The sequence below is a fragment of the Labrus mixtus genome, unplaced genomic scaffold, assembly GCF_963584025.1.
Source record: "Labrus mixtus unplaced genomic scaffold, fLabMix1.1 SCAFFOLD_146, whole genome shotgun sequence".
In the NCBI taxonomy this organism is placed as follows: domain Eukaryota; kingdom Metazoa; phylum Chordata; class Actinopteri; order Labriformes; family Labridae; genus Labrus; species Labrus mixtus.
This window is the reverse complement of record NW_026870276.1, coordinates 15,037-27,500: the sequence shown is the minus strand read 5'-3', so window position 1 is coordinate 27,500 and position 12,464 is coordinate 15,037. Positions and strand designations below refer to the sequence as shown.

Sequence of the window (12,464 nt, the reverse complement as noted above, 5' to 3'; positions counted from 1 at the left end):
CACGATGGTGGAGAACAGCGTGCGTCGGAGGTCCATGTCGGACTTCTGGATGGCGTAGGCCAGGACCTCGTGGATCCCCGAGCTCTCGTCTCCGATCAGGTCTGGTCTGAACAGCAGCTCTGGAGCTCTGAAGCGGGCGGGGCCGATCTGAAAACAGGAAGTCGTGTTTTAGAGGTTTGTGCTCGAGATGAGGACGAGGAGGAGGGCGAGGAATCTGTGACGAGTGGACTCACGTTTAAAGTGCTTCCATCAGGGAGGACGTACTGAGCCTTCTCTGTTTCTAAAGTCTCGTCCTTCTGGGGGTTGAGGGAGAGATAACAGGCTCTCTGCGGGGGGGGGAGAGGAGGAGAGGAGAGAGGAGAGGAGAGGAGAGGAGAAGAGATGAGGAGGAGGAGAGGAGAGAAGAGGAGAAGAGAGGAGAAGAGAGGAGGAGGAGGAGAGAGGAGGAGGAGGAGAAGAGAGGAGAAGGGAGGAGAAGAGAAGAGAGGAGGAGGAGAAGAGAGGAGGAGGAGGAGGAGGAGGAGAGGAGAGAAGAGGAGGAGAGGAGAAGAGAAGAGAAGAGAGGAGAGGAGAAGAGAGGAGAGAGGAGGAGGAGAGGAGAGGAGAGGAAAGAGGAGAGGAGAAGAGAGGAGGAGAGGAGAGGAGAAGAGAAGAGAGGAGAGGGGAAGAGAGGAGAGAAGAGGAGGAGAGGAGAAGAGAAGAGAAGAGAGGAGAGGAGAAGAGAGGAGAGAGGAGGAGGAGGAGAGGAGAGGAAAGAGGAGAGGAGAAGAGAGGAGGAGAGGAGAGGAGAAGAGAAGAGAAGAGAGGAGGAGAGGAGAGGAGGGAGGAGAGAGAAGAGGAGGAGAGGAGAGGAGAAGAGAGGAGGAGGAGGAGAGGAGAGAAGAGGAGAAGAGAAGAGAAGAGAAGAGAGGAGAAGAGAGGAGGAGGAGGAGGAGAGAGGAGGAGGAGGAGAGGAGAGAAGAGGAGGAGAGGAGAGGAGAAGAGAAGAGAGGAGAGGAGAGAGGAGGAGGAGAGGAGAGGAGAGGAGAGGAAAGAGGAGAGGAGAAGAGGAGAGAGGAGGAGAGGAGAGGAGAAGAGAAGAGAAGAGAGGAGGAGAGGAGAGGAGGAGAGGAGAGGAGAGAGAAGAGGAGGAGAGGAGAGGAGAGGAGAAGAGGAGGAGAGGATGAGGGGAGGAGAGGAGGAGAGGAGAGGAGAGGAGAGGAGGAGAGGAGAGGAGAGAGGAGAAGAGCAGGAGAGGAGAGGAGGAGAGGAGAAGAGGAGGAGAGGAGGTGTGATTAGACATCGTTAAGATTGAGATATTCACTTCTTAAGCTCCGCCCTCGTACCTCTTTGACGGTCCGCACCACCTCGAACTCTGCGGACGTGTTGAAGTTGTATCCTTCTTTGCGCAGCAGCAGACGCAGGTACCTCGACACGTCTCGTCCTGCGATGTCCACGCGCATGATGGAGTGCGGGATGGCGAAGCCTTCGTAGATTGGCACCACGTGAGTCACGCCGTCACCAGAGTCCAGCACGACGCCAGTGGTACGACCTGTGGCGTACCTGCATGAGCCAGACGCAGAGTTCACTTCATAACCACAATCTATCAATCCCCCGTTTAGACCCCCGTTTAGACCCCTGTTTAGACCCCTGTTTAGACCCCCGTTTAGGCCCCCGTTTAGACCCCCGTTTAGACCCCCGTTCAGACCCCTGTTTAGACCCCCGTTCAGACCCCTGTTTAGACCCCCGTTCAGACCCCTGTTTAGGCCCCCTTTTAGACCCCTGTTTAGACCCCCGTTCAGATCCCCGTTCAGACCCCTGTTTAGACCCCCGTTTAGACCCCTGTTTAGACCCCTGTTTAGACCCCTGTTTGGACCCCCGTTCAGACCCCCGTTTAGACCCCTGTTTAGACCCCCGTTTAGACCCCTGTTTAGGCCCCCTTTTAGACCCCTGTTTAGACCCCCGTTCAGACCCCAGTTCAGACCCCTGTTTAGACCCCCGTTCAGACCCCCGTTTAGACCCCTGTTTAGACCCCCATTTAAACCCCCATTTAGACCCCCGTTTAGTCCGTACCACCTTCAAACTACAGTCAACATTTCGGGCTGATGACCTGATGGGTTTTGATACAGGGTGCCAGTCAAACGTAGATTTAACACCAGTCTCCCAGTGAGACGGCCTCTGTGGCGTTCAGGTTTTCTTAAAGTTGTTTTTCACTAAGAGGAAACTTTAGAGACAAGCAGCGAGGCCGCCATGCTGTGCCGTGTGGTTAACACATCCAGAGTCAGCAGTCTGTTCTCAAACCACTAAGAGATGATAAACGTCTTAAACACTGCAGCTATGTCTCTCACTAACACACACTGAACTCACAAGCTGAGCACGGCCTGCATGGAGATGAAGAGAGCAGGGACGTTGAAGGTCTCAAAGAACACCTCTGCTGCCTTCTCTCTGTTCTTACTCGGGTTCAGAGGAGCTTCAGTCAGAAGAACAGGATGCTGCAGAAACACAGAATCATTTAGACATGTGACAAACAGCGAGGAGAGGAGGGGAGGAGAGAGGATAGGAGAGGAGAGAAGGAGAGGGGGGAGGGGAGAGGAGAGGAGGAGAGAGGAGGACAGGAGAGGAGAGGAGGAGGGGAGGAGAGGGGACGGGAGGAGAGAAGGAGAGGGGACGGGAGGAGGGGAGAGGAGGGGAGGGGAGGAGAGAGGATAGGAGAGGAGAGAATGAGAGGGGGGGAGGGGAGAGGAGGGGAGAGGAGGAGAGGAGGGGAGAGGAGAGGAGAAGAGGAGAAGAGAGGGGAGGAGAGGAGAGGAGAGGAGAGGAGAAGAGAGGAGAGGAGGGGAGAGGAGAGGAGAGGAGGGGAGGAGAGGAGAGGAGAGGAGAAGAGAAGAGAAGAGAGGAGAGGAGAGGAGGAGAGGAGGAGGGGGGAGGGGAGGGGAGGAGAGGAGAGGAGAGGGGAGGAGAGGAGGAGAGGAGGAGGGGGGAGAGGAGAGGAGAGGAGGAGGGGAGAGGAGAAGAGAGGAGAGGAGAAGAGAGGGGAGGAGAGGAGGAGAGGAGAAGAGAGGAGAGCAGAGGAGAGGAGAAGAGAGGGGAGGAGAGGAGAAGAGAGGGGAGGAGAGGAGAGGAGAGGAGAGGAGAGGAGAGGAGAAGAGAGGGGAGGAGAGGAGAGGAGAAGAGAGGAGAGGAGAAGAGAGGGGAGGAGAAGAGAGGGGAGGAGAGGAGGAGAGGAGGAGAGGAGAGCAGAGGAGAGGAGAAGAGAGGGGAGGAGAGGAGAAGAGAGGGGAGGAGAGGAGAGGAGAGGAGAAGAGAGGGGAGGAGAGGAGGAGAGGAGAGCAGAGGAGAGGAGAAGAGAGGGGAGGAGAGGAGAAGAGAGGGGAGGAGAGGAGAAGAGAAGCGAGGAGAGGAGAAGAGAAGCGAGGAGAAGGAGCTTACCTCCTCAGAGAAAGTCTGCAGTTGCTCCTTGGAGTAAACGTACTGCCAGATCCTCTCCATGTCATTCCAGTCCTTCACGATCCCGTGCTCCATCGGGTATCGAACCGACAACAGGCCCCGGTGTTCCTGATCCGCAGAAAGAGAGGCTCATTACTGACCAGTGTTTCCCCTACCATTATATTAGGGGGGCGGCCCGCACCCCCCAACAGCTGTCATTAAAAGTAACACATGAACACCAAGATCCCTTCAAGTGATTGTGTCACCGTGTCACTGTGTCGCCATGTTGGTTTGTCCCCACCCACCCAACGCTAAACCTTACCCTAACCCTAACCTAACCGTAGGGGAAACACTGCTGACCAACAACTAAAGTCAGTGGAAGATCAGATGAGTGTTTTTCCTTCATGTGCATGAGGCCTGTGGAGCCCTGTGGCTGCCTGCTGATGTCTCATGCTTCACAAACTGCAGAAATTATCAAAGAAACTGAACATGAAACCTCCAGGGAAGAGAAACCAAGCAGCTCAATGACTCCACTACAGAGAGGCAAAGAGAGGTGACGTGGAGAAACATCATGTGACACGTCAGCTGATGTTTGCCTTGGGGATTCTGGGAGACGCAGTACTTAAAGAAGCTTTCACTCTCTCACTCTGCATGCTGATTTAATTTAGAGACTCTGTGTAGAGTGCAGAAAGCGTCTTAGCCTTCAAGCTAGGAAGGCTGCAACTGATGCTCTGCTAATTTCTATTTGAATCTATCTGAAGAAAAAAACAATCAGCCAATCAGAGATTTTGCAGAGCAACAGCCATGAAAGAAAAAGCCAGGAACAGAAGTGACATTGCAAGAGGATGTTTTTATAAATGTTGTATCGAGCTCTGCTGATCCTAAAGTATGGCAATAAACTGATTCAGTCCAATACAGGAAGGAGATCACTGGAGGAGCTCTAAGGGCTCGCTAACACAGAGCTATTCTCAAAGACAAAGAAGAATAATGTGATTATAAAGTGGAGGTAAAGCTTCCTAGTTGATGTGATTGGCTGCTTGGGCCTACAGTGACTTTGAGGTTGTTTTAACTTTCATGTTTGCCCAACAAAATAGAAAGACGCGTCGAGCAGCAGCAGAGAAGAGCGCCCAGCAAACGTGCTGAACCAGAGGAAACGATATCATCAAAGTTTGATCCAATAGGAACTCTTCTTTGGGATTATGTCAAACTTTACGTGTGTGTGTTACCTCTGCCTTGGGTCCGATGAAGAGGTCTCCCTCCAGGGCTCCTGCCATCACACGCACATGCTTGGGACGCCCCACACTGTTACACACACACACACACACACACACACACACACACACAAGTCAATAAAACACACAAAATAAATATTTGAGTGTGCTTCATCCAGCTTCCTGTTTTAAATAAGTGCCGATTATTAATGTTTGTGAAAAAAAAAAGAATTAACAACATGAATTTGTCAACTTGGTCTCGGATTTAATTAATTATCTCAAGTTTCTGGTCCGTTATATTTATGGATGTGTGCGTTTAGTCGACTACTCAGCAACAAAACTACGAGCCAGTTAAGCAGATCATAAATAAGTTGGAATACGATGTCGGTCACATGTTGTACTCAAACTGTAACGCAGCCTCCCTCCACTAGTCGGGGCTGTAGCCACAGACTCTATGCCCTGCTCTGCTACCCTGATGTAAACAAGTGAACAGTGAACAGATAGCATCTCATAGGAGCCGAGCGGTTTGTCAGTATTTAGATCTATATAACAAAGATGAAGTAGTTTGTAGGCTGTCAGGATAAACCAGCACGTTAACCTCCAGCGAGGACTGAAGGCTGTTAGCACCGCTAATGTTAGCTATCATCAGCAAACCAAACTACCTGCTTTACCTGCTGACCATTTGTGTATGAGCTTTTGATTTCATCGTTGACCTTCTGTGAGCTCCTGCTGCTAAACTAAAGTTTATCGTGCTAATAAAGAGAATCTGAATCAGATAAGCAGAAGATCTGTGGATGTAGAAACGTTTCTCGGTGATCGGAGTGCTGAAGGAGGACAAACACTTACTAGTTAGGGAAGCAGTATTTGGGGATCTGGTCTCCTGCAAAGCCAGCCTTGATAACCCCCGAGCCCTGGAGAAGAATAGAATAGATGTTTATTGCCATGTGCACAGGTACAGGACAGTACAGGTACATTGAAATTTTTATGCGTTTCTCCCTGAGTCAGCTTCCACAAAAAGTTCAAATTATATATAAAATAGAATAGCATTATAAGAAAAAAAGGAAAAGTACAAATAAAATAAAAAAAATAAATAAGTTGTAGTAACAGCTAAGTAAATTAAAATAAACTGTACAGAACCTATACACTGTATTAAAGCAAATATATAATACAAAAAATAACCAAGGGGAACACTGTACAATGAAATGAAAATATAAATATGTTTTCTTGTCTGTACTTTCTACATCTCTTATTGAGCACATATTTTTCACAAGAAGACAGATAGAACATGTAACATCAGAGAGACTGAGTATCTTCATCTGTGAGCAGAGAGGAGGTCATAAGACACAGCCGGAGGCCACCAGCAGTCACACCCTGTGCCCCACATCCCCCCCGTCTCAAAGCCACTTTGTCCTGCGCGGTCATGACTCGCGAGGAAAACATGAAGTTAGAACAGTAGGTGCTGTGCTAAAGTCTCTGCTGTGTCCATTCGATCATTCATCGATGGAAGACGAGGAAATGAGTACTGAGGAGGAGCCGGTCTGCGGCCCATCAGATTCTCTGCCTTCATAACGTTTTAAATAAATAACCAAACAAACACAGTTTCATATGTTATTCAGGTAAGATGTGATTATGGTGTAAAGTGTTAATAACAGGAGATTAGTCATCATACCAGAATCTTTCAAGTTCAATAAGATTTTAGTAAAAAGCATGTTTGAAACCTGTGCGTTACCACGGCAACACTAATAGAAGTCCTAGACACCCAATATTTGGTCATTTCTTGTTCTTAATTATTTAAGATTGCAGGCAAACTCCTGCACACGGTCTGAAATTCTACAAAGAAGAAACGTTGCCAACGTATTTGTGCAATTTTACACCAGTGGTTCTGAACGGCTCTCGCCTGAGGAGACCCAGCGACACCAGAATCGCCAAATCACCACCAACATTTCTGAATTTTTCAACCATTAAAATCCATTTATTGGAAAAATATTTTCAGTTTGGAGAGAAGTAACAAACAACACAGCGTGTCAATGTGAGAAAACCTGACAGAACAACAGACGTCTTTATGAGCGGCATGTTTCGTTTCTAACGCGATTTAGTTTTGATGACATCACCGCAGCGCACTCAGGTTTCTGTTGGTCCTTTTTGTCCTCGATGTAAGAAAGCACGTTTTCTGTGTCATGCTAACATTACACCACGTAACTGGCAGCATAAACTTTATAGTTTGCATTCTTCTTCTTCTTCTCTTGTCGTTTAATTGCAGATGACCAGCGTTAGCGTGCATCACTTCCTCCTACTGAGTATGAGTTAACAACCCTACTGCACATGTTCTTCATAATAAAGCACAGCTAAGACTTTTGGCAGCGATTTCCCCGGGAACACAATCTGTGGCCCACTGAAGACCACTTTGCGGCCCCACTCTTGGGTCTTGAACCACCAGTTGAGAATCATGGGTAAAGACATGGGTATTTGTGCAATTTAGTCGGTTTGCAGGACTTTGCCTGCAATTGCAGGAGCATAGGATTTCTATTTTTGTTGCTGTGGTAACGTGTCATGTATTGTTAGCACTAACAGGATGTTAGCATTGTATTCACACTTTCAAATTCAAACAATGTATTTAACCCCTGGGTGCTCCCGCTGCTTTAGTCACGATGTGTGAATGTGTATGAATGGATGAGTTAATTCTGATGGACTCTTTACACAGCAGCCTCTACCATCAGTGTGTGAATGTGTGAGTTAATACTGATGGACTCTTTACACAGCGGCCTCTACCATCAGCATGTGAATGTGTATGAATGGATGAGTTAATACTGACGGACTCTTTACACAGCAGCCTCTACCATCAGTGTGTGAATGTGTGAGTTAATACTGATGGACTCTTTACTCAGCGGCCTCTACCATCAGCATGTGAATGTGTATGAATGGATGAGTTAATACTGACGGCCTCTTTACTCAGCGGCCTCTACCATCAGCGTGTGAATGTGTATGAATGGATGAGTTAATACTGATGGACTCTTTACTCAGCAGCCTCTACCATCAGTGTGTGAATGTGTATGAATGGATGAGTTAATACTGATGGACTCTTTACTCAGCAGCCTCTACCATCAGTGTGTGAATGTGTATGAATGGATGAGTTAATACTGATGGACTCTTTACACAGCAGCCTCTACCATCAGTGTGTGAATGTGTATGAATGGATGAGTTAACACTGATGGACTCTTTACACAGCGGGCTCTACCATCAGTGTGTGAATGGATGAGTTAATACTGATGGACTCTTTACACAGCGGGCTCTACCATCAGCGTGTGAATGTGTATGAATGGATGAGTTGATACTGACGGACTCTTTACTCAGCGGCCTCTACCATCAGCGTGTGAATGTGTATGAATGGATGAGTTAATACTGACGGACTCTTTACTCAGCGGCCTCTACCATCAGCGTGTGAATGTGTATGAATGGATGAGTTGATACTGATGGACTCTTTACTCAGCAGCCTCTACCATCAGCGTGTGAATGTGTATGAATGGATGAGTTAATACTGATGGACTCTTTACTCAGCAGCCTCTACCATCAGCGTGTGAATGTGTATGAATGGATGAGTTAATACTGATGGACTCTTTACTCAGCAGCCTCTACCATCAGCGTGTGAATGTGTGTGAATGTGTGAGTTAATACTGATGGACTCTTTACTCAGCGGCCTCTACCATCAGCGTGTGAATGTGTATGAATGGATGAGTTGATACTGACGGACTCTTTACTCAGCGGCCTCTACCATCAGCGTGTGAATGTGTATGAATGGATGAGTTAATACTGACGGACTCTTTACTCAGCGGCCTCTACCATCAGCGTGTGAATGTGTATGAATGGATGAGTTGATACTGATGGACTCTTTACTCAGCAGCCTCTACCATCAGCGTGTGAATGTGTATGAATGGATGAGTTAATACTGATGGACTCTTTACTCAGCAGCCTCTACCATCAGCGTGTGAATGTGTATGAATGGATGAGTTAATACTGATGGACTCTTTACTCAGCAGCCTCTACCATCAGCGTGTGAATGTGTGTGAATGTGTGAGTTAATACTGATGGACTCTTTACTCAGCGGCCTCTACCATCAGCATGTGAATGTGTATGAATGGATGAGTTAATACTGACGGCCTCTTTACTCAGCGGCCTCTACCATCAGCGTGTGAATGTGTATGAATGGATGAGTTAATACTGATGGACTCTTTACTCATCAGCCTCTACCATCAGTGTGTGAATGTGTATGAATGGATGAGTTAATACTGATGGACTCTTTACTCAGCAGCCTCTACCATCAGTGTGTGAATGTGTATGAATGGATGAGTTAATACTGATGGACTCTTTACACAGCAGCCTCTACCATCAGTGTGTGAATGTGTATGAATGGATGAGTTAACACTGATGGACTCTTTACACAGCGGGCTCTACCATCAGTGTGTGAATGGATGAGTTAATACTGATGGACTCTTTACACAGCGGGCTCTACCATCAGCGTGTGAATGTGTATGAATGGATGAGTTGATACTGACGGACTCTTTACTCAGCGGCCTCTACCATCAGCGTGTGAATGTGTATGAATGGATGAGTTAATACTGACGGACTCTTTACTCAGCGGCCTCTACCATCAGCGTGTGAATGTGTATGAATGGATGAGTTGATACTGATGGACTCTTTACTCAGCAGCCTCTACCATCAGCGTGTGAATGTGTATGAATGGATGAGTTAATACTGATGGACTCTTTACTCAGCAGCCTCTACCATCAGCGTGTGAATGTGTATGAATGGATGAGTTGATACTGATGGACTCTTTACACAGCAGCCTCTACCATCAGCATGTGAATGTGTATGAATGGATGAGTTAATACTGATGGCCTCTTTACACAGCAGCCTCTACCACCAGCGTGTGAATGTGTATGAATGGATGAGTTAATTCTGATGGACTCTTTACACAGCGGCCTCTACCATCAGCGTGTGAATGTGTATGAATGGATGAGTTAATACTGATGGACTCTTTACTCAGCGGGCTCTACCATCAGCGTGTGAATGTGTATGAATGGATGAGTTAATACTGATGGACTCTTTACTCAGCAGCCTCTACCATCAGTGTGTGAATGGATGAGTTAATACTGATGAACTCTTTACTCAGCAGCCTCTACCATCAGTGTGTGAATGTGTATGAATGGTTGAGTTAATACTGATGGACTCTTTACACAGCAGCCTCTACCATCAGTGTGTGAATGGATGAGTTAATACTGATGGACTCTTTACTCAGCAGCCTCTACCATCAGCATGTGAATGTGTATGAATGGATGAGTTGATACTGATGGACTCTTTACTCAGCGGCCTCTACCATCAGCATGTGAATGTGTATGAATGGATGAGTTAATACTGATGGTCTCTTTACTCAGCAGCCTCTACCATCAGCGTGTGAATGTGTATGAATGGATGAGTTAATACTGATGGTCTCTTTACTCAGCAGCCTCTACCATCAGCGTGTGAATGTGTATGAATGGATGAGTTAATACTGATGGTCTCTTTACTCAGCAGCCTCTACCATCAGTGTGTGAATGTGTATGAATGGATGAGTTAATACTGATGGTCTCTTTACTCAGCGGCCTCTACCATCAGTGTGTGAATGTGTATGAATGGATGAGTTAATACTGATGGTCTCTTTACTCAGCAGCCTCTACCATCAGTGTGTGAATGTGTATGAATGGATGAGTTAATACTGATGGACTCTTTACTCAGCAGCCTCTACCATCAGTGTGTGAATGTGTGTGTGTCCTGTGACCAACATGCTAACCCTGTTTATGCTAACAATACATCTGGAAACATGATCCTGTACAGCTCCAGGACGATGGCTCTCACATCCCTGATGGAAGCTAACACTTCTGTACTTTAGCTGTTTAGCTGTTTAGCATTATGGACACGGTCTGATCTGTCATAATACAGCTAGCTCACCGTTTGGAGCTAAGCTAGCCGGTTAGTGCTGAAAGCTAGCTGCAGCTTTAGCTAGCGCTGGATAAATCTTCACGTTAGCTGCTGGAGAGATGGTTGTAAGTTTAATGTGCAATAAGAAAAGCAAACTGAAGGTTTTAGACATGTTTATCACTAACTACCGTTATAACACAAGAGTTAACCGAGCTAACAGTTAGCCAGGCCTCGGGTTAGGGTGTGGATGAATGACATCATCATACTTACATTATCGATCACCACCGGCTGGTTAGCTAAAATGTCATAAGACTCCATGACGGACTGGATGTTTCAGATATGTTTCTGTCGATCCGTGCGAGTATTCCTCTTTGTTTAGTGTTTTAATCATGTAAAAGATAACGCCGTGTCACTCCGCACCGAGCCGCTCCTCTCTGCTGCTCACTGTGAGCCCGCCTTCAACACAACAACATCAGCGCCGCGGCGGTTTGACGAACACGCAGAGCAGCCAATCACAACGAGGAGATTTCTGACGGACATGAGCGTCAGTCAATCACAGCGTTTAGCCAACAAGCCATGCGTTCCAGACTTGTTTGCTGTCAGCAGCAGCATCTTTGTCATCCTGTGGACACAGCAGCATCTCTTTGTGACAGAAACATCCAATTTAACTTTAATTAATTATTGTTTTGACCTGTCTGATCACATGAAGGGCACAGTCATCTCATATTACAGGTGTATTACATGTTGTACTTTCTTTAAGCAGAACACAGAGGTTGAATTATTTTATGATTATGGGTTAATTCTATATTCACAAATGTAGATTTCTTTTAAGTTGAATTCTGTAACAGTTTGGTCAGTCTCAGACAGAAGTTCCTTTAGACTCTCTAAATTACTGACAGAGTTTTACATTGATAAGAGTCTCACTTAAAAAATAAATAAATAAAATGGAATTTAGGCTTATTTTTTTAATTTAATTAAAAAAATTTAATCTTCAATTTTTAATTGTATTTTATTAAAAATTAAAAAATAATTTAAAAAAAATCTCTTTTTAATTTTTATAATTTTTAATCATTTCAAATCGTTAAATATATTTTTGTAATGTGGGCTTCTGGTCAGTTTGGTATCTATATTTATTTTGCAATCTAAATATGCAGCTTGAAGTAATTTGAGAAATATTCAACATTTTAAAAGTCTTTTTGTTAATCGATAATCGGCGTATTCGGACTGCAGGAACTTTATCATAGTTCTAGGAACCATGAAAAAGACCTAGACCTAGACCTAGAAGACCGATTTTAGATCCTACAACCCCGATTAGAGGAACCTTTCTGGGTACCATGGCGGTGCGAATACAGACAGAAAAAAAGTCCCCATGGTGTGTAGTTCTGAGGGAACTCTCTATGTGGATAGTTCCTCTTCAAAAAGTCCCAGAAAGGTTTGGTCTGAAAACACCTAATGGTGCATTAAAAAAAACAAGAAAAGGTGATATTACTTATGGAATAATTAATATATGATTTCAGGAGCGAGAGGAAAGCTAAGTACAGTTTAATCTGCATCGCCTTTCTACAGCGATTGACCTCCCCATTTTATCGACATCAGTTCCTACGTGTTTGGACTAGGACAATGATTGTTGTCCGGGGTGGTTCACATTAGTTTAGTTTCTTTAACTTTCTCAGTAGTTGTGTTATTTATAAAGAGTTTAATCTCTGGCTCGTGCCTTAGAGAATTATTTGTGCTTTTTGTTTTGGATGTATTGAGTATGAGCTTGTTTTCCAGGATACATTTCCTATGATAACTAGCTCCTTGTTCTCGTCACTGCCTGGATACTGGAGTTTCCCACACGCCCTAAATGCAACTAAGTCCGTCACAGCTGCCGACCAATCACAGAGCTGCTAGCTA

At 45.9% G+C, this 12,464-nt stretch overlaps 1 protein-coding gene across 1 annotated transcript in view; it reads right to left on the bottom strand.

The window, feature by feature from the left end:
- Positions 1 to 11,034, bottom strand: part of actr1b (actin related protein 1B) — a 17,190-nt gene extending 6,156 nt beyond the window's left edge. The window contains exons 1-8 of the mRNA XM_061034070.1: positions 10,839 to 11,034; positions 5,463 to 5,527; positions 4,632 to 4,707; positions 3,409 to 3,534; positions 2,347 to 2,471; positions 1,326 to 1,542; positions 234 to 326; positions 1 to 147 (exon numbers count right to left, since the gene is read on the bottom strand). The exon at positions 1 to 147 is cut by the window's left edge and continues 28 nt beyond it. Coding sequence (XP_060890053.1) covers positions 1 to 147; positions 234 to 326; positions 1,326 to 1,542; positions 2,347 to 2,471; positions 3,409 to 3,534; positions 4,632 to 4,707; positions 5,463 to 5,527; positions 10,839 to 10,886 — 897 coding nt within the window. The 5' untranslated portion in view covers positions 10,887 to 11,034. The remainder of the gene's footprint in view (positions 148 to 233; positions 327 to 1,325; positions 1,543 to 2,346; positions 2,472 to 3,408; positions 3,535 to 4,631; positions 4,708 to 5,462; positions 5,528 to 10,838) is intronic.
- Positions 11,035 to 12,464: the final 1,430 nt, after the last annotated feature.